General features: G+C 37.3%; 1 protein-coding gene across 1 annotated transcript in view; it reads right to left on the reverse strand.

Moving 5' to 3' along the window:
* Positions 1-14,532: 14,532 nt before the first annotated feature.
* Positions 14,533-23,311, reverse strand: part of LOC133754587 (syntenin-1-like) — a 42,979-nt gene continuing 34,200 nt past the window's right edge. The window contains exon 2 of the mRNA XM_062185007.1: positions 14,533-15,874. Coding sequence (XP_062040991.1) covers positions 14,974-15,874 — 901 coding nt within the window. The 3' untranslated portion in view covers positions 14,533-14,973. The remainder of the gene's footprint in view (positions 15,875-23,311) is intronic.

Consider the following 23,311-nt stretch of genomic DNA (forward strand, 5'->3'; position numbering starts at 1 on the left):
AAATGAAAAAAGAGCGGGCGTAGCCATCTTAATATCGGACAACATAAACTTTACCACAAAAACTGTCAGGAGAGACAAAGAGGGGCACTATTTAATGATTAAGGGATCCATTCAACAGGAAGATATAACAATTATCAATGTATATGCACCTAATCACAGGGCACCAGCTTATTTAAAAGACTTGTTAAGGGACTTAAAGGGAGACTTAGACCCCAATACAATAGTACTGGGGGACTTCAATACTCCACTCTCAGAAATAGACAGATCAACAGGACAGAAGATCAACAAGGAGACAGCAGATTTAAATGACACTATAGCCCAAATGGATCTAACAGATATCTATAAAACATTTCATCCTACATCTAAGGACTTTACATTCTTCTCAGCAGTACATGGAACCTTCTCTAGGATTGACCACATACTAGGCCATAAAGCAAGTCTCAGCAAATTCAAAAGAATTAGAATCATACCATGCAGCTTCTCAGACCACAAAGGAATGAAATTGGAAATTAGCAACTCGGGAATCCCCAGAGCACGTGCAAGCACATGGAGATTGAACAAGATGCTCCTGAATGAACAATGGGTCATAGAAGAAATTAAAAGAGAAATCAAAAATTTTCTGGAAGTAAATGAGGATAACAGCACAACATACCAAAACCTCTGGGATACAACAAAAGCAGTGTTAAGAGGAAAGTTTATATCAATAGGTGCCTACATCAAGAAATTGGAGAGGCACCAAATAGATGAGCTTTCAAGTCATCTCAAGGATCTAGAAAATATGCAGCAAACCAAACCCAAACCCAGTAGAAGAAGGGAAATAATTAAATTCAAAGAAGAAATCAACAGGATTGAATCCAAAAAACATTACAAAAAATCAGCCAAACGAGGAGCTGGTTTTTTGAAAAAATAAACAAAATTGACACCCCATTGGCCCAACTCACTAAAAAAAGAAGAGAAAAGACCCAAATCAATAGGATCAGAGATGAAAAAGGAAACATAACAACAGACACCACAGAAATAAAAATAATCATCAGAAATTACTACAAGGACTTGTATGCCAGCAAACAGGGAAATCTATCAGAAATGGACAGATTCTTGGACACATACAACCTACCTAAATTGAGCCAGGAAGACATAGGAAACATAAACAGACCCATAACTGACACAGAAATTGAAACAGTAATAAAGGCCCTCCCAACAAAGAAAAGCCCAGGACCAGATGGATTCACTGCTGAGTTCTACCAGACATTTAGAGAAGAACTAACTCCAATTCTTCTCAAACTATTCAGAACAATCGAAAAAGAGGGAATCCTCCCAAATTCTTTCTATGAAGCCAGCATCACCTTAATTCCTAAGCCGGAAATAGATGCAGCATTGAAAGAGAATTACAGACCAATATCCCTGATGAACATAGATGCAAAAATACTCAATAAAATTCTGGCCAATAGAATGCAACAACACATCAGAAAGATCATCCACCAGACCAAGTGGGATTTATCCCTGGTATGCAAGGATGCTTCAACATCCGCAAAACAATCAACGTAATACACTACATTAACAGGCTGCAGAAGAAAAACCATATGATTCTCTCAATAGACGCAGAGAAAGCATTTGATAAAATACAACACCCTTTCATGATGAAAATTCTAAGCAAACTGCATATGGAAGGAACATTCCTCAATACAATCAAAGCAATATATGAAAAACCCACGGCCAACATCCTATTGAATGGGGAAAAGTTGGAAGCATTTCCGCTGAGATCTGGTACCAGGCAGGGATGCCCACTCTCACCACTGCTATTCAATATAGTTCTGGAAGTTTTAGCCAGAGCTATTTGGCAAGAAAAAGAAATTAAAGGGATACAAATCGGGAAGGAAGAACTCAAACTATCCCTCTTTGCAGATGATATGATTCTTTATTTAGGGGACCCAAAGAACTCTACTAAGAGACTACTGGAACTCATCGAAGAGTTTGGCAAAGTAGCAGGATATAAAATCAATCCACAAAAATCAACAGCCTTTGTATACACAGGCAATGCCACAGCTGAGGAAGAACTTTTAAGATCAGTCCCATTCACAATAGCTACAAAAACAATCAAATACCTTGGAATAAACTTAACCAAGGACGTTAAAGATCTCTACGATGAAAACTACAAAACCTTACAGAAAGAAATAGAAGAGGATACCAAAAAATGGAGAAATCTTCCATGCTCATGGATTGGAAGAATCAATATCATCAAAATGTCTATTCTCCCAAAAGCAATTTATACATTCAATGCAATACCAATCAAGATACCGAAGACATTCTTCTAAGATCTGGAAAAAAATACTGAAATTCATATGGAGACACAGAAGACCTCGAATAGCCAAAGCAATCTTGTACAACAAAAACAAAGCCGGAGGCATCACAATACCAGATTTCAGGGCATACTACAGGGCAGTTGTTATCAAAACAGCATGGTACTGGTACAGAAACAGATGGATAGACCAATGGAACAGAATAGAAACACCAGAAATCAATCCAAACATCTACAGCCAACTTATATTTGATCAAAGATCCAAACCTAATCCCTGGAATAAGGACAGCCTATTCAATAAATGGTGCTGGGAAAATTGGATTTCCATGTGCAGAAGCTTGAAGCAAGACCCATACCTTTCACCTTACACAAAAATTCACTCAACGTGGATTAAAGACTTAAATCTACGACCCAAAACCATCAAATTAGTAGAGAGCATTGGAGAAACCCTGCAAGATATAGGTACGGGCAAAGACTTCTTGGAAAAGACCCCAGGAGCACAGGCAGTCAAAACCAAAATTAACATTTGGGATTGCATCAAATTGAGAAGTTTCTGTACTTCAAAAGAAACAGTCAGGAAAGTGAAGAGGCAACCGACAGAATGGGAAAAAAATATTTGCAAACTATACTACAGATAAAGGGTTGATAACCAGAATCTACAAAGAAATCAAGAAAATCCACAACAACAGAACAAACAACCCACTGAAGAGATGGGCCAATGAACTCAATAGACATTTTTCAAAAGAGGAAATCCAAATGGCCAACAGACACATGAAAATATGTTCAAGATCACTAGCAATCAGAGAAATGCAAATCAAAACCACAGTGAGATTTCACCTCACCCCTGTGAGAATGGCTCACATCCAGAAATCTACCAACAGCAGATGCTGGAGAGGATGTGGGGAAAAAGGGACACTAACCCACGGTTGGTGGGAATGCAAACTGGTTAAGCCACTATGGAAGTCAGTCTGGAGATTCCTCAGAAACCTGAACATAACCCTACCATACAACCCAGCCATCCCACTCCTTGGAATTTACCCAAAGGAAATTAATTTGGCTAATAAAAAAGCCATCTGCACATTAATGTTTATTGCAGCTCAATTCACAATAGCTAAGACCTGGAACCAACCCAAATGCCCATCAACAGTAGACTGGATAAAGAAATTATGGGACATGTACTCCATAGAATACTATACAGCAGTAAGGAACAATGAAACCCAGTCATTTGAAACAAGATGGAAGGATCTGGAAAGCATCATGCTGAGTGAATTAAGCCAGTCCAAAAGAGACAAATATCATTTGTTTTCCCTGATCAGCGACAACTGAACACCAAAGGGGAAACCTGTTGAAGTGAAATAGACACTATAAGAAACAATGACCGGATCAGCTTTTGTCCTCACTCTAGATGTACAATGTAATACTTTATCCTTTTTAGTATTTGTTGTTGTTGTTATTGTTCTAGTACTAGCAGTTGAACTCTGTAATTAACACACAATTATTCTTAGGTGTTTAAATTTTAACTGAAAAGTGATCCCTGTTAAATTTCAGAGTGGAAAAAGAGAGGGAGGAGATGCACAATTTGGGACATGCACAATCAGTCTTGCCCCAAATGATGGAGTTAGAAATGTGCCAGGGGATTCCAATACAATCCCATCAAGGTGGCATGTACCAATGCCATCTCACTTGTCCAGGTGATCAATTTCAGTTCACATTCGATGGCCTGGATAGGTCTAAGAAACAAAGGGATCACACAAACAAGACAAGTGTCTGCTAATACTAACTGATAGAATCAAAAAGGGAGAGAAAGTTCCAGCATGGGAAGTGGGATACACAGCAGACTCATAGAATGGCAGATGTCCTAAACAACACTCTGGCCTCAGAATCAGCCCTTAAGGCATTCAGACCTGGCTGAAGAGCCCATGAGAGTATTGTAGGCATGGAAAGCCAAGATACCATGGAAAAGAAAAAAAGAAGAAGACCTGGATGGGGGATCTCCGTTAGTGAGATCCCAGTGGAAAGAACGGGGCCATCAAAGAAGGAGGTACCTTTCTCCGAAGGGAGGAGAGAACTTCCACTTTGACTGTGACCCTATCGGAATAAGATCAAAGTCAGAGAACCCTAAAGGCTTCCATAGCCCTGGCAACTCATGACTAGAGCCTAGGGAGATTACTGACGCCATGAACAGGAGTGTCAAATTGTTAAGTCAGCAACAGGAGTCACTGTGTACTTACACCCCATGTGGGATCTGTCCTTAATGTGTTGTCTAATGTGCAGTGAGGCTATAACTAGTACTGAAACAGTATATTTACACTTTGTGTTTCTGCGTGGGTACAAACTGATGAGATCTTTACTAATTATATACTGAATCCATCTTCTGTATATAAAGATAATTGGAAATGAAAAAAAAAAACCTGGTGTTAAATTGGAAACGGCATAGAAAATTAATTAATTTTTTAAAAAAATATTATGTAGGATCTCTGCCTTTAATGTGCTGTACACTCTTATTTAATGCTATAACTAGTATTCGAACAGTATTTTTTTTTCACTTTGTGTTGCTATATGGGGGCAAACTGTTGAAATCGTTACCTAATATATACTAAACTGATCTTTTGTATATAAAGGGAATTGAAAATGAATCATGATGTGATTGGAAGTGGAGAGGGAGCGGGAAAGGGGAGGGTTGTGGGTGGGAGGGAAGTTTTGGTAGGGGGAAGCCATTGTAACCCATAAGCTGTACTTTGGAAATTTATATTCATTAAATAAAAGTTTAATTGAAAAAAAAGAAATAATAGTTCTGACTGGCAGGCAATTTGCAAAGGCAGACTGCCTTAGCTGTATAACATGAATATCCACCTGCACGTACTAGCACTAATCAAATTGTGAAATTAAACTTTTTATTCAAACAGAAAAAAAAACAATAAAGTCCATCGTTAATATCCAGAAAACACAAACACAGAGGCTTTCACAATATTTCAGATTGAGTTAGATAAAACAGAACCGGATATTTCCGGTTTCATCCAGTCATATCCGGAGAAACTGCTGTGGAGTTCATATGCAACAGACCGAGAAAATCACAGTAAAAATGGTTTTGGAGAAAAGCAAAGTCGTTTCGTTAGGCAAGTGCATAAAATAACTTTGAAACAAACAAATATCATATTTGTTTGCCGCAGTTCCTCCAGCTTTCTCCCTAGAAACTACGAATGTGTAGAGCTGGTGTCTCCATGTGGAAACAATTAGTGATTCCAAGCACAAAATTAAATGTTCCCTGATAAAAAACATTCAAAACAATAAAGTCCGTGGATACTATCAGGAATAAACAAACACAGAGGCTGTAGCAATATCGGGATTGAGTTAGCCAAAACATAACTGGATATTTCCTGTTCATCCAGTAATATCCAGACAAACTGCTGTGGAATTTATATGCAACGCATTGAGAAAATCACAGTAAAAATGGTTTTGGAGAAAAACAAAGTCTTTACTTTAGGTAAGTGCATAAAATGACATCTACACAAACAGAAATATCATGTTTGTTTACCGCAGTTCCTCTAGCTTTCCCCCTAGAAAATACGAATGTGTAGAGCTGGTGTCTCCATGTGGAACCAATTAGTGTTTCCAAGCACAAAATTAAATGTTGCCTGAAAAAAAAAACATTGAAAAATATAAATTCCATGGATAATATTAGGAATACACCAACACAGAGGCTGTAGCAATATTTCGGATTGAGTTAGCCAAAACACAACCGGATATTTCTGGTTTCATCCAGTCATATCCATACAAAGTGGTGTGTAATTCGTATGAAATGGACTGAGAAAATCACAGTAAAAATGGTTTTGGAGAAAAGCAAAGTCTTTTCCTTATGCAAGTGTATAAAATGTCATCACTACAAACAGAAATATCATGTTTGTTTTCAGCAGTTCCTCTACCTTTCTCCCTGGAAAATATGAATGTGTGGAGCTGGTGTCTCCATGTGGAACGAATTAGTGTTTCCAAGCATAAAAAAAAAGTTCCCCGAAAAAAAAATTTTCAAAAAATAAAGTCCGTGGATAATATCAGGAATACACAAACACAGAGGCTGTAGCAATATCTGGGATTGAGTTAGCCAAAACACAGCCGGATATTTCTCTTTTCATCCAGTCATATCCAGACAAACTGGTGTGGAATTCGTATGCAATGGACCGAGAAAATCACAGTAAAATTGGTTTTGGAGAAAAGCAACATATTTTCGTTAGGCAAGTGCATAAAATGTCATCTATACAAACATAAATATCATGTTTGTTTGCCGCAGTTCCTCCAGCTTTCTCCCTAGAAAATTTGAATGTGTAGAGCTGGTGTCCCCATGATGAACCAATTAGTGTTTCAACGGTACAAAATGAAATGTTCCCTGAAAAAATATATTCAAAACTTTAAAGTCCATTGATAATATGCAGACAACACAAACACAGAGGCTGTAGCAATATCTGGGATTGAGTTAGCCAAAACAAAACCGGATATTTCCGGTTTCATCCAGTCTTACCTGGAGAAACTGGTGTGGAATTCGTATGCAATTGACCAAGAAAATCACAGTACAAATGGTTTTGGAGAAAAGCAAAGATTTTTCATAAGGCAATAGATAAAATATCATCGATACAAACAGAAATAATATTTTTGTTTGCCTCACTTCCTCTAGCTTTCTTCCTAGAAAATACGAATGTGTAGTGCTGGTGTTCCCATTATGAACCAATTAGTGTTTCAACAGTACAAAATGAAATGTTCCCTGATAAAAACATTCAAAACAATAATTCCATCGATAATATCCACAAAACACAAACACAGAGGCTGTAGCAATATCTGGGATTTTGTTAGAGAAAACAAAACCGGATATTTCCGGTTTCATCCAGTCATATCTAGTCAAACTGGTGTGGAATTCATATGCAATGGACTGCGAAAATCACAGTAAAAATGGTTTTGGAGAAAAGCAAGGTCTTTTCATTAGGCTAGTTGATAAATTATCATCAATACAAACAGAAATATCATGTTTGCTTGCCGCAGTTCCTCTAGCTATCTCCCAAGAAACTACGAATGTGTAGAGCTGGTGACTCCATTTGGAACCAATTAGTGTTTCCAAACAAAAAATTAAATGTTCCCTGATAAAAAACATTCAAATCAATATGTCCATGTAGAATATCCGGAAAACACAAACACAGAGGCTATGGCAATATCTGGGATTGAGTTAGCCAAAACAAAACCGCATATTTCAGGTTTCATCCAGTCATATCCGGACAAACTCGTGATTTTCTCGGTGCATTGCATAAGTATTCCACTCCACTTTGTCAGGATATGACTTGATAAAATTGGAAATATCTGGTTTTTTTTTTTTGCTAATTCTATCCTAGATATTGCTACAGCCTCTGTGTTTGTGTTTTCTGGATATTATCAATGGACTTTATTGTATTGGATGTTTTTTATCAGGGAACATTTTATTTTGAGCTTGGATACAGTAATTGGTTGCACATGGGGACACCAGCTCTACATATTCATATTTTCTAGGGAGAAACCTAGAGGAACTGCAGAAAACTAACATGATATTTCTGTTTGTACAGATGACATTTTATGCACTTACCTAACGAAAAGACCTTGCTTTTCTCCAAAACCATTTGTACTGTGATTTTCTTAATCCATTGCATACGAATTCCACACGACTTTGTCCGGATATGACTGGATGAAACCAGAAATATCCGGTTGTGTTGTGGCTATCTCAATCCGAAATATTGCTACAGCCTCTGTGTTTGTGTTTTCTGGATATTAACGAAACACTTTGTTGTTTTGAATGTTGTTATCAGGGAACATTTCATTTTGTAACGTTGAAACACTAATTAGTTCATCATGGGATCAGCAGCTCTACACATGCGTATTTTCAGGGAGAAAGCTAGAGGAACTGCGGCAAACAAACATGATATTTCTGTTTGTCTAGATGACATTTTATGCAGTTGCCTAACGAAAAGACTTTGCTTTTCTCCAAAACCATTTTTCTGTGATTTTCTCGATACAGTGCATACGAATTCCACAACAGTTTCTAAAGATATGACTGCATGAAACTGGAAACATCGGATTTTTGTTTTGCTATCTCAATCCCAGATATTGCTACAGACTCTGTGTTTGTGTATTCCTGATATTTCTGTTTGTATCGACGACATTTTATGCACATGCCTAACGAAAAGATTTTCCTTTTTCCAAAACCATTTTTACTGTGATTTTATCGGTCCATTACATACGAATTCCACACCACATTGTCCAGATATGACTGGATGAAACCGGGAATATCCGCTTGTGTTTTGGCAAACTCAATCTGAAATATTGTGAAAGATTCTGTGTTTGTGTTTCCAAGATATTATCAATGGAATTTATGGTTTTGAAAGTTTTCATCAGGGAACATTTAATTTTGTAATGTTGAAACACTAATTGGTTCATCATTGGGACACCAGCTCTACACATTCAAATTTTCTAGGGAGAAAGCTAGAGGAACTGCGGCAAAGAAACATGATATTTTTGTTTGTATCGATGACATTTTATGCACTTGCCTAATGAAAAGACCTTGCTTTTCTCCAAAACCATTTTTACTGTGATTTTTTCGGTCCATTGCATTCGAATTCCAAAGTACTTTCTCTGGATATGACTGGCTGAAACCGGAAATATCCGGTTTTCTTTTGGCTAACTCAATCCCATATATTGCTACAGCCTCTGTGTTTGTGTTTTCTGGATATTATCAACGGTCTTTATTGTTTTGAATGTTTTTTGTCGGGGGACATTTTATTTTTCGCTTGGATACAGTAATTGGTTCATCATGGAGACAGCAGCTCTACATATTCCTATTTTCTAGGGAGAAAGCTAGAGGAACTGTGGCAAACAAACATGATATTTCTGTTTGTATAGATGATCTTTTATGCACTTTCCTAAGGAAAAAACTTTGCTTTACTCCAAAACCATTTTTACTGTGATTTTCTTAGCCCATTGCATACGAATACCACAGCACTTTGTCCGGATATGACTGGATGAAACCAGAAATATCCGGTTGTGTTTTGGCTAACTCAATCCAAAAAATTGTGAAAGTTTCTGTGTTTGTGTTTTCTGGATATTATCGATGGACTTTATAGTTTTGAGTGTTTTTTATCAGGTAACATTTCATTTTGTACTGTAGAAACACTAATTGGTTCATCATGGGGGCACCAGCTCTACACAGTCATATTTTCTATGGAGAAAGCTAGAGGAACTGCGGCAAACAAACATGATATTTCTGTTTGTATCGATGACATTTTATGCACTTGCCTAACGAAAAGACTTTGCTTTACTCCAAAACCATTTGTACTGTGATTTTCTCGGTGCATTGCATGCGAATTCCACACCACTTTGTCCGGATATGACTGGAAGAAACCAGAAATATCCGGTTGTGTTTTGGCTAACTCAATCCAAAAAATTGTGAAAGTTTCTGTGTTTGTGTTTTCTGGATATTATCGATGTATTTTATTGCTTTGACTGTTTTTATCAGGGCATATTTAATTTTGTATCTTAGACACACTAATTGGTTCATCATGGGGACAGCAGCTCTATACATTCGTATTTTCTATGGAGAAAGCTCGAGGAACTGCGGCAAGCAAACATGATATTTCTGTTTGTATCGATGACATTTTATGCGGTTGCCTAACAAAAACACTTAGCTATTCGCCAAAACCATTTTTACTGTGAGTTTCTCAGTCCATTGCATACGAATTCCACACCAGCTTGTCCGGATATGACTGGATGAAACCGGAAATATCCGGTTTTGTTTTGGCTAACTCAATCCCAGATATTGCTACAGACTTTGTGTATGTGTATTCCTGATATAATCCACCGAATTTATTGTTTTGTATGTTTTTTATCAGGGAACATTTAATTTTTGGTTGGAATCTCTAATTGGTTCCACATGGAGACACGAGCTCTGCACATTCTTATTTTCTAGGGAGAAAGCTACAGAAACTGCGACAAACGAACATGATATTTCTGCTTGTATCGATTATATTTTATGCACTTGCCTAATGAAAAGACTTTGCTTTTCTCCAAAACCATTTTACTGTTATTTTCTCAGTCCATTGCATATGCATTCCACACCACGTTGGCCGGATAGGACTGGATGAAACCAGAAATATCTGGTTTTGATTTGGCTAACTCAATCCCAGGTATTGCTACAGCCTCTGTGTTTGTGTTTTCTGGATATTATAGATGGACTGGCCTAACGAAAAGACTTTGCTTTACTCCAAAACCATATTTATGTTTGTTTTCAGCAGTTCCTCAAGCTTTCTCCCTAGAAAATACAAAATGTAGAGCTGGTGTATCCAGGTGGAACCAATTACTCTATCCAAGCTCAAAATAAAATATTCCCTGATAAAAAACATTCAAAACAATAAAGCCCATCGATAATATCCAGAAAAAACAAACTCAGAGTCTGCAGCAATATCTGGGATTGACTTAGCCAAAATAAAACTGGATATTTCTGGCTTTATCCAGTCATATCCGGACAAACTGGTGTGGAATTCATATGCAATGGACCGAGAAAATCACAGTAAAAATGGTTTTGGAGAAAAGCAAAGTCTTTTCATTTGGCAAGTGCATAAAATGTCATCTATACAAACAGAAATATCATGTTTGTTTACCACAGTTCCTCCCTAGAAAACACGAATGTGTAGAGCTGGTGTCTCCATGTGGAACCAATTAGTGTTTCCAAGCAAAAAATTAAATGTTACCAGAAAAAAAAAAACATTCAAAAAAAATAAAGTCCGTGGATAATATCAGGAATACACAAACACACAGGCTGTAGCAATATTTCGGATTGAGTTAGTCAAAACATAACCAGATATTTCTGGTTTCATCCCGTCATATCCGGACAAAGTGATGTGGATCTCGTATGCAATGGACCGAGAAAATCACAGTAAAAATGCTTTTGTAGAAAAGCAAAGTGTTTTCGTTAGGAAGTGCATAAAATGTCATCGATACAAACAGAAATATCATGTTTGTTTGCCGCAGTCCCTCTAGCTTTCTCACTAGAAATTACGAAAGTGCAGAGCTGGTGTTTCCATGTGGAACCAATTACTGTATCCAAGCTCAAAATAAAATGTTCCCCGATAAAAAAATTTCAAAATATTAAAGTCCATTGGTAATATCCAGAAAACACAAACAAACAGGCTGTAGCAATATCTGGGATTGAGTTAGCCAAAACAAAACCGAATACTTCCGGTTTCATCCAGTCATATCCGGACAAACTATTAAAAATGGTTTCCCAGAAAAGCAAAGTCTTTTCGTTAGGCAAGTGCATAAAATGTCATCTATACAAACAGAAATATCATGTTTGTTTGTCGCTGTTCCTCTAGCATTCTCCCTAGAATATACGAATCTGTAGAGCTGGTGTCTCAATGTTGCACCAATTAGTGTTTCCAAGCACAAAATTAAATGTTCCCTGATAAAAAAAATTCAAAGCAATAAAGTCCGTAGATAATATCAGGAATACACCAACACAGAGGCTGTAGCAATATCTGGCATTGGGTTAGCCAAGCCAAAACCCGATATTTCTGGTTTCATCCAGTCATATATGGACAATGGTGTGGAATTCGTATGCAATAGACCGAGAAAATCACAGTAAAAATGGTTTTGGAGAAAAGCAAAGACTTTTCGTTAGGCAACTGCATAAAGTGTCATCTACACAAACATAAATATCATGTTTGTTTGTCGAAGTTCCTCTAGCTTTCTCGCTAGCAAATAAGAATGTGTAGAGCTAGTGTCTCCATGTGGAACCAATTAGTGTTTCCAAGCACAAAACTTAATGTTCCCTGGTAAAAAAATTCAAAGCAATAAAGTCCGTGGATAATATCAGGAATACACAAACACAGAGGCTGTAGCAATATCTGGGATTGAGTTAGCCAAAACAAAACCAGATATTTTTGGTTTCTTCCAGTCATATCCGCAGAAACTGGTGTGGAATTCGTATGCAATGGGCCGAGAAAATCACAGTAAAAATGGTTTGGAGAAAAGCAAAGTCTTTTCGTTAGGCAAGTGCATAAAATGTCATCTAGACAAACAGAAATATCATGTTTGTTTGCCGCAGTTCCTCTAGTTTCTCCCAAGAAAATACGAATGTGTAGAGCTGGTGTCCCCATGATGAACCGATTAGTGTTTCTACGGTACAAAATTAAATGTTTCCTGATAAAAACATTCAAAACAATAAAGTCCATTGATAATATCCAGAAAACACAAACACAGAGGTTGTTAGCAATATTTCGGATTTAGTAAGCCAAAACACAACCGGATATTTCTGGTTTCAGTCAGCATATCCGGAGAAAGTCGTGTGGAATTCATATGGAATGGACCGAGAAAATCACAGTAAAAATGTTTTGGAGAAAAGCAAAGTCTTTTCGTTAGGCAAGTGCATAAAATGTCATCAATACAAACAGAAATATCCTGTTTGTTTGCCGCAGTTCCTCTAGCTTTCTCCGTAGAAAATACAAATATGTAGAGCTGGTGTCTCCATGTGGAACCAATTAGTGTTTCCAAGCACAAAATTAAATATTCCCTGATAGAAAACATTCAAAACAATAAAGTCCGTGGATAATATCCGGAAAACACAAACACAGAGGCTGTAGCAATATCTGGGACTGAGTTAGCCAAATCACAACTGGATATATCCGGTTTCATCCAGTCATACTGCAAAAACTGGTGTGGAATTCGTATGTAATGGACCGAGAAAATCACTGTGAAAATGGTTTTAAAGAAAAGCAAAGTGTTTTCGTTAGGCAAGTGCATAAAATGTCACATATACAAACAGAAATATCATGTTTGTTTGCCGCAGTTCCTCTAGCTTTCTCCCTACAAAATACAAATGTGTAGAGCTGGTGTCTCCATGAAGAACCAACTAGTGTTTCCCAGAACAAAATTAAATGTTCCCTGATAAAAACATTCAAAACAATAAAGTCCATCGATAATATCTGGAAAACACACACACAGAGGCTGTCGCAACATATGGGATTGAGTTAGCCAAAACACAACCGGATATTTCTGGTTTCACCCAGTCATATCCTGACAAAGTTGTGTGGAACTCGTATGCAATGGACACAGACAATCACAGTAAAAATGGTAGTGGAGAAAAGCAAAGTGTTTCCATTTAGCAAGTGCATAAAATGTCACCTATAGAAACAGAAATATCATGTTTGTTTGCCGCAGTTCATCTAGCTTTCTCCCTAGAAAATACGAATGTGTAGAGCTGGTGTCTCCATGTGGAACCAATTAGTGTTTCCAAGCACAAAATTAAATGTTCCCTGAGAAAAAACATTCAAAATAATAAAGTCTGTCCATAATATCCAGAAGACAGAAACACAGAGGCTGTCGCAACTTGTGGGATTGAGTTAGCCAAAATACAACCGGATATTTCTGGTTTCATGCAGTCATATCCGGACAAAGTGGTGTGGAATTCATATGCAATGGACCAAGAAAATCACAGTACACATGGTTTTGGAGAAAAGCAAAGTCTTTACATTAGGCAAGTGCATAACATGTCATCTATACAAACCGAAATATCATGTTTGTTTTCCGCACTTCCTTTTTTTTCACTTTATACATGTTTAATTAGGATAGGCATAAACCAAAACAGAAAAAAAAAGATAAAGTGTCACTGTCACTTTGTTTACAGGCAAGAGTCAGGAAATAGAACAAATTACCAGGAAAACATTTTTCCTAAGTAGGTAGGTTACATAATTTTAACATTCAGATGCCAAAATTAGTATTATTCTACTTAATCTACAAATGAAAAGAGGAATCAAAAGTTCATCCTGTTTCGTATAAGAAATTTTACATTAAATATATAGCGCTTTGTTTCTCAGGAAGCAGTACTGGCAATTTGGAGAAGATATTTCTGTTACGTGATGACTAGAAAATGTCAAATACAACCAAGCAGCTATGCTATAGCTCAGAAAGTACTATTAACCTCTTTTGGGCTAGTGCACATTTCAGTTTAATACAGAACTACATCTTGAGTTTTAGGAAGGCAGCAATAATTATATTTTGGCTTTTGTTCTAGAGCTTAGCATAGTTAAGGCGACAGTTGAAGCATATTAGTGAAGGTAGTTAAAATTTAATGACAATCATAATAATCTCTTATAACCTACATAAACTGTATAATGCTTACATGGAATGAAACCAGCATTACCTAATTGGTGTTTACATACATACAGAGGGAGAAAAAACCTACCAAAGGCAATCACTCTAAATGTACTATCACGTACTTGTTAAAAATGCAAATATACCATAGAACTAAAATGACGTGAAGAGCACTACTCATTACCTAGAAGAAAGGTAACTGGTTCTCATACAAAGCTAAGCTGGCATCAATCACCCTCGTCACAATGGCTTAGAAAAGCATCAGGTTTCCAGTAGAGAAACTATTCTAGGAAAGTCAGTCAATCTTGTGAAAGTTTCACAGCTGTAAAACCAGGCTAAGACTACAACGACCGTGAAATCTGAGGAGATCAGATGAACCAGTAGATTCCCAGCCATAACGTGAGACGGGAAGGTCCTCATGCAGCATATGCTCCCTGGCTCCGGGAAAGCTTCGTGTGCATAATACAGAAGTAGTTGAGAAAGGAAACTGGAGATGCTCAGCGGTTTCCATTGTGTCCTAACTGTTAAACTTCAGGGATGGTGTGATCCATCAGGCTTTTCATAATGCTTGGCGCCATCCGTTTAATAATATGTTCAAAGATAAAAGCAGGCATGATTGTGACGGTAACTACAGTCCCAGATGTTGATAGTATGTCTGCAATTTGAGAGTCCTTCAATCCAATGACGTTCTGGCCGTTGATCTCACAGATGTTATGTTCCGTGAGAAGACCGTTTCTGGCTGCAGAACTATCTTTCACTATGGATGTTACTTTCCCATTTTTAAAGATAAAGCCAACGTTTCCAGTACTGTCCTTATGCATAGTAATTGTCCGCTCAAAAGGCCTGTCACGAATGGTCATTGTGATCTTCTCTCCAAAAGCCTGTTTGAGCACCTTGTGAGCTTTATCAGAGCTCCAGCCTGCACAGTTTTCACCATTGATCTGGAGTACCTGGTCGCCAAATCTCAAACCAACCAATGAGGCTGGAGAATTTGCCTGGACTAGCTGAACAAATATACCATTATCTATTGATTTAAGCCTGAGTCCAATTTTTCCATCTTGATCCTTACATAAAATGACTTCACGAATCCCTTGTTTAATTTCTGCTCTGCGAATCCCAACATCATTTCCAGTTACAGGAGCCACCATATAGTTCATACTGGAAGGTCTTGCTACCAACTGCCCCTGAAGTGGTGCTCCAGAGACCATCACCAGATTTGCATGTATTTTTTCTTCATTTAAACTCAGGCCCATGTATTGAGAAAGTTCCGGATACAGTTTAGGATAAAGATTTCCATCTTGAGAGATGGGAGCAGAAGCTTCTGACAAAATTGCTGGATTGGCAGGGTTTGCAGAAAAAGCAGTCTGAGCCTGAATTACTTTGTCTACCTTCAAGTCTTCAAGAGATGGATAGAGAGATATTTTCCTGATTTATCTAGACCACAAGGACTCGCTCGCCGCTGCCACCGCCTCGAATACAGCTAGCGACTTCCGAGACCCGAGAAAAGGAGAGCAGCACGCGCGCAAGGACCGACCACCAGGGGCGTCACAGCACCGCCCCCCCACCCCCCCGTGTTTTCCTCACTTCCTCTAGCTTTCTCCCTAGAAAATATGAATGTGTGGAGCTGGTGTCTCCATGTGGAAACTGTTAGTGTTTCCAAGCACAAAATTAAATGTTCCCTTATAAACAAAAATTCAAAACAATAAAGTTTGTCAATAATATCCAGAAAACACAAACACAGAGGCTGTCGCAATATGTGTGATTGAGTTAGCCAAAACACAACTGGATATTTCTGGTTTCATCGAGTCATATCCATACAAAGTGGTGTGGTATTCGTATACAATGGACACAAACAATCACAGTAAAAATGGTTTTGAAGAAAAGCAAAGTCTTTCCGTTAGGCAAGTGCATAAAATGTCATCTATACAAACAGAAATATCATGTGTTTCCTGCAGTTCCTTGAGCTTTCTCCCTACAAAATACAAATGTGTAGAGCTGTTATCTCCATGTGGAGTCAACTAGTGTTTCCCAGCACAAAATTAAATGTTCCTTGATAATAAACATTCAATAAAATAAAGTCCGTCGATAATATCCAGAAAACACAAACACAGTGGCTCTCGCAAAATGTGGCATTGAGTGAGCCGAAACACAACCGGATATTTCTGGTTTCATCCAGTCATATCCAGACAAAGTGGTGTGGAATTTGTATACAATACACACAATCACAGTAAAAATGGTTTTGGAGAAAAGCAAAGTCTTTTTGTAAGGCAAGTGCATAAAATGTCATCTATACAAACAGAAATATCATGTTTCTTGCCGCAGTTCCTCTTGCTTTCTCCCTAGAAAATACGAATGTGTAGAGTCGGTGTCTCCATGTGGAACCAATTAGTGTTTCCAAGCACAAAATTAAATGTTTCCTTATAAAAAACACTTAAAATAATAAAGTTCCTCGATAATATCCAGAAAACACAAACACAGAGGCTGTCGCAATATGTGGGATTCAGTTAGCCAAAACACAACCGGATATTTCTGGTTTCATCCTATCATATCCTGACAAAGTTGTGTGGAATTCATATGCAATGTCTGGGAACATCACAGTAAAAATGATTTTGAAGAAAAGCAAAGTTTTTCGTTACGCACGTGCATAAAATGTCACCTATCCAAAGAGAAATATCAGGTTTGCTTGCTGTAGTTACTCTAGCTTTCTCCCTAGACAATACAAATGTGTAGAGCTGGTGTCTCCATGTGGAACCAATTAGTGTTTCCAAGCACAAAATTAAATGTTCCCTTATAAAATACTTTTAAAACAATAAAGTCCGTCGATAATATCCAGAAAATACAAACACAGAGGCTGTCGCAATATGTGGGATTTTGTTAGCCAAAACACAAACGGATATTTCTGGTTTCATCCAGTCATATCCTGACAAAGTGATGTGGAATTTGTATGCAATCAACCGGGAACATCACAGTAAAAAAGTTTTTGAAGAAAAGCAAAGCATTTCCGTTAGGCAAATGCATAAAATGTCACCTATACAAACAGAAATATCATGTTGTTTGCCACAGTTCCTCTTGCTTTGTCCCTACAAAATATGAATGTGTAGAGCTGGTGTCTCCATGTGGAACCAAATAGTGTTTCGAAGCAGAAAATTAAATGTTCCTTGATAAAAAACATTCAATAAAATAAAGTCCGTCGATAATATCCAGAAAACACAAACACAGTGGCTCTCGCAAAATGTGGGATTGAGTTAGCCAAAACACAACTGGATATTTCTGGTTTCATCCAGTCATATCCGGACAAAGTGGTGTGGAATTTGTATACAATACACAAAGACAATCACAGTAAAAATGGTTTTGGAGAAAAGCAAAGTCTTTTCGTTAGGCAAGTGCATAAAATGTCATCTACACAAACAGAAATATCATCTTTGTTAGCAGCAGTTCCTCTAGCTTAATCCCTATAAAATACGAATATGTAGAGCTGGTGTCTCCATGTGGAAACAATTAGTGTTTCCAACCACAAATATAATGTTCTCATATAAAAAACATTCAAAACAATAAAGTCCGTCGATAATATCCAGAAAACACAAACACAGAGTCTGTCGCAATATGTGGGATTGAGTTAGCCAAAACACAACCAGATATTTCTGGTTTCATCCAGTCATATACGGTCAAAGTGGGTGGAATTCCTATGCAATGGACCTGGAACATCACCGTAAATATGGTTTTGGAGGAAAGCAATGTCTTTTCATTAGGCAAGTGCATAAAATGTCATGTGTACAAACAGAAATATCATATTTGTTTGCCGCAGTTCCTCTAGCTTTCTCCCTAGGAAATACAAATGTGCAGAACTGGTGTCTCTGTGTGGAAACAATTAGTGTTTCCAACCGCAAAATTAATGTTCCCTGATAAAAAACTTTCAAAACAATAAAGTCTGTCGATAATATCCAGAAAACACAAACTCCGATGCTTACAAAATATTTGCTATTCAGTTAACCAAAACACAACCAGATATTTCTGGTCACATCCACTTATATCTCCGCAAAGTGGTCTGGAATTTGTATGCAATGGATCGAGAAAATAACAGTAAAAATGGTTTTGGAGAAAAGCAATGTCTTTCCGTTAGGCAAGTGCATAAAATGACATCGATACAAACAGAAATATCATGTATGTTTGCATCAGTTCCTCTAGCTTTCTCGCTAGAAAATACGAATGTGTAGAGCTGGTTTCTCCATTTGGAAACAATTAGTGTTTCCCAGCACAAAATTAAATGACCCCTTATAAAAAACATTCAAAAAAATAACGTCCATCGATAATATCCAGAAATCACAAACACAGAGTCTATAGCAAAATCTGGGATTGAGTTAGCCAAAACACAACCGGATATTTCTGGTTTCATGCAGTCATATCCAGAGAAACTGGTGTGGAATTCCTATGCAATGGACCGAGAAAATTACAGTAAAAATGGTTTTGGAGAAAAGCAAAGTCTTTTTTTAGGCAAGTGCAAAAAATGTCATCTACACAAACAGAAATATAATGTTTGATTGCCCCAGTTCCTCTAGCATACTGGCTAGAAAATACGAATGTTAAGAGCTGGTGTCTCCATGTGGAAACAATTAGTGTTTCCAAGCAAATAATTAAATGTTCCCTGATAAAAACATTCAAAACAATAAAGTCCATCGATGATATCCAGAAAACACAAACAGAAATACTTTCACAATATCTGGGATAGAGTTAGCCAAAACACAACCGGATATTTCTGGTTTCATCCACTCATATCCCCACAGTGTCATGTGGAATTTGTATGCAATGGACCGAGATAATCACAGGAAAATTGGTTTTGGAGATAAGCAAAGTCTTTTCATTAGGCAAGTGCATAAAATGTCATTTATACAAACAGAAATACCATGTTTGTTTGCCGCAATTTCTATAGCTTTCTAAGTAGAAAATACAAATGTGTAGAGTTTGTGTCTCCATGTTGAACCAATTAGTGTTTCCCAGCACAAAGTTAAATGTTCCCTGATAAAAAAAAAATCAAAACAATAAAGTCCCTCTATAAATCCAGAAATGACAAAAACAGAGGCTTTCACAATATTTCAGATTGAGTTAGCCAAAACACAACCGGATATTTCTGGTTTCATCCAGTCATATCCAAGCAAAGTGGTGTGGCATTCATATGCAATGGACTGAAAAAAATCACAGCACAAATATTTTTGGAGAAAAGCAAAGTCTTTTCTTTAGGCAAGTGCATAAAATGTCAACTATACAATCAGAAATAATATGTTTGTTTGCCGCAGATCCCCTAGCTTTCTCCCTAGAAAATAGGAATGTATAGAGCTGGTGTCTCCATGTGGAATAACTATTGTTTCCCAGCAGAAAATTAAATGTTCCCTGATTAAAAACATTCCAAACAATAAATTCCATCGATAATACCCCGAAAACACAAACACAGATACTTTCGCAATATCTCAAATTGAGTTAGGAAAACACAACCGGATATTTCTGGTTTCATCCAGTCATATCCGGACAAAGTGGTGTGACATTTGTATAAAATTGACATAGACAATCACAGGAAAAATGGTTTTGGAGAAAAGCAAAGTCTTTTCCTTAGGCAAGTGCATAAAAGTCCATCTATACAAACAGAAATACCATGTTTGTTTGCCGCAGTTGCTCTAGGTTTATCCCTAAAAAATATGAATGTGTAGAGCTGGTGTCTCCATGTGGTACCAATTTGTGTTTCCCAGCACTAAATTAAATATTCCCCCAAAAAAAACATTCAAAACAATAAAGTCCATCGATAACATCCGGAAAACACAAACACAGAGGCTGTCTCAATATCTGGGATGGGGTTAGCCAAAACACAACCGGATATTTCTGGTTTCATCCAGTCATATCCGGACAAAGTGGTGTGACATTCGTATGCAAGGACTGAGAAAATCGCAGTAAAATGGTTTTGGAGAAAAGGAAAGTCTTTTCCTTAGGCAAGTGCATAAATTGTCATGTATACAAACAGAAATATCATGTTTCTTTGCCGCATATCCTCTAGCTTTCTCCATAGAAAATACGAATGTGTAGATCTGGTGTCTGCACATGAAACCAATTAGTGTTTCCAAGCACAAAAATAAATGTTCCCTTATAAAATACATTCAACACCATAAAGTCTGTTCATAATATCCGGAATACACAAAGAAAAATGCTGTAGCTATATGTGGGATGGAGTTAGCCAAAACACATCCGGATATTTCTGATTTCATCCAGTCTTATCAGGGCAAAGGGGTGTGGCATTCGTATGCAATGGAGCAAGAAAATAAAAATACAAATGGTTTTGGAGAAAAGCAAAGTCTTTTCCTTAGGCAAGTGCATAAAAAGCCATCTATACAAACATAAATACCATGTTTGTTTGCCGCAGTTGCTCTAGGTTTATCCCTAAAAAATACGAATGAGTAGAGCTGGTGTCTCCATGTGGAACCAATTTGTGTTTCCCAGCACTAAATTAAATATTCCCCAAAAAGAACATTCAAAACAATAAAGTCCATCGATAATATCCGGAAAACAGAAACACAGAGGCTGTCACAATATCTGGGATGGGGTTAGCCAAAACACAAAGGAATCTTTCTGGTTTCATCCAGTCATATCCAGACAAAGTTGTGTGGCATTCGTATGCAAGGACTGAGAAAAATCGCAGTAAAATGGTTTTGGAGAAAAGGAATGTCTTTTCCTTAGGCAAGTGCATAAATTGTCATGTATACAAACAGAAATATCATGTTTCTTTGCCACATATCCTCTAGCTTTCTCCATAGAAAATATGAATGTGTAGATCTGGTGTCTGCACATGGAACCAATTAGTGTTTCCAAGCACAAAAATAAATGTTCCCTTATAAAACACATTCAACACCATAAAGTCCGTTCATAATATCCGGAATACACAAAGAAAGAGGCTGTAGCTATATATGGGATGGAGTTAGTCAAAACACATCCAGATATTTCTGATTTCAACCAGTCTTATCCGGGCAAAGGGGTGTGGTGTTCGTATGCAATGGAGCAAGAAAATAAAAATACAAATGGTTTTGGAGAAAAGCAAAGTCTTTTTGTTAGGCAAGTGCATAAGATGTCATCTATACAAACAGAAATATCATGTTTGTTTGCCGCAGTTCCTCTAGCTTTCTCCCTAGAAAATAGGAATGTGTAGAGGTGGTGTCTGCATTTGAAACCATTTTGTTATTCCAAGCACAAAATTAATTGTTCCCTGATAAAAAAAACATTCAAAACAATAAAGTCCATGGATAACATCCAGAAAACAGAAACACAGAGGCTGTTGCAATATCTACGATTGAGTTAGCCAAAACACAACCGGATATTTCCGGTTTCATGCAGTCATATTGGGACAAAGTGGTGTGGAATTCATATGCAATGGACGGAGAAAATCACAGGAAAAATGGTTTTGGAGAAAAGCAAAGTCTTTTCGTTAGCCAAATGCATAAAATGTCATCTGTACAAACAGAAATATGATGTTTGTTTGCAGCAGTTCCTCTAACTTCTCCCTAGAAAATACGAATGTGTAGAGCTGGTGTCTCCATGTGGATCCAATTTGTGTCCCAGCACTAAATTAAATGTTCCCTGATAAAAATCATTCAAAACAAGACAGTATGTCGATAATATCCAGAAAACACAAACAGAGAGGCTCTCACAAATCTGGGATTGAGTTAGCCAAAACACAACTGGATATTTCTGGTTTCATCCAGTCATATCCGGACTAAGTGTTGTGCAATTCGTAGGAAATGGACCGGGAAAATCACAGTAAAGTGGTTTTGGAGAAAAGCAAAATCATTTCATTAGGCAAGTGCATAAAATGCCATCTATACAAACAGAAATACCATATTTGTTTGCCGTGATTACTCTGGATTTCTCCCTAGAAAATTTGAATGTGTAGAGCTGGTGTCTCCATGTGGAACCAATTAGTGTTCCTACGGTACAAAATTAAATGTTAACTAATAAAAACATTCAAAGCAATAAAGTCCGTTGATAATATCCAGAAAACACAAACACACAGGCTGTAGCGATATCTGGGATTGAGTTATCCAAAATACAACCGGATATTTCTGGTTTCATAAAGTCATACCGGGACAAACTGGTGTGGAATTTGCATGCAATGGACCGAGAAAATCACAGTAAAAATGGCTTTGGAGAAAAGTAATGTCTTTTCTTTAAATAAGTGCTTAAAATGTCATCTATTCAAACAGAAATGTCATGTTCGTTTGCCACAGTTCCTCTAGCTTCCATCCCAGTAAATACAAAAGTGCAGAGCTGGTGTCTCCATGTGGAATCAGCTAGTGTTTCCCAGAACAAAATTAAATGTTCCCTGATAAAAACATTCAAAACAATAAAGTCCATCGTTAATATCCAGAAAGCACAAACACAGAAGCTGTAGCCATATCTGGGATTGAGTTATCCAAAACACAACCGGATATTTCTGGTTTCATTCAGGCATATCCGGAAAAATTGGTGTGGAATATATATACAATGGATTGAGAAAATCACAGTAAAAATGGTTTTTTGAAAAGCAAAGTCTTTTCCTTCGGCAAGTGCATAAAATGTCAACTATACAAACAGAAATGTCATGTTTATTTGCCGCAGTTCCTCTAGCTTTCTCCCTAGAATATACGAATATGTAGAACTGGTGTCTCCATGTCGAACCAATTAGTGTTTCACAGCACAAAATTAAATGTTCCCTGATAAAAAACATTCTAAAGAATAAAGTGGGTCAATAATTTCCAGAGAAAACAAACACAAAAGCTGTTGCAATATCTGGGATTGAGTTAGCCAAAACACAACCGGAAATTTCTGGTTTCAGCCAGTCATATCTGGACA

Source organism: Lepus europaeus, unplaced genomic scaffold, assembly GCF_033115175.1.
Source record: "Lepus europaeus isolate LE1 unplaced genomic scaffold, mLepTim1.pri SCAFFOLD_212, whole genome shotgun sequence".
NCBI lineage: Eukaryota > Metazoa > Chordata > Mammalia > Lagomorpha > Leporidae > Lepus > Lepus europaeus.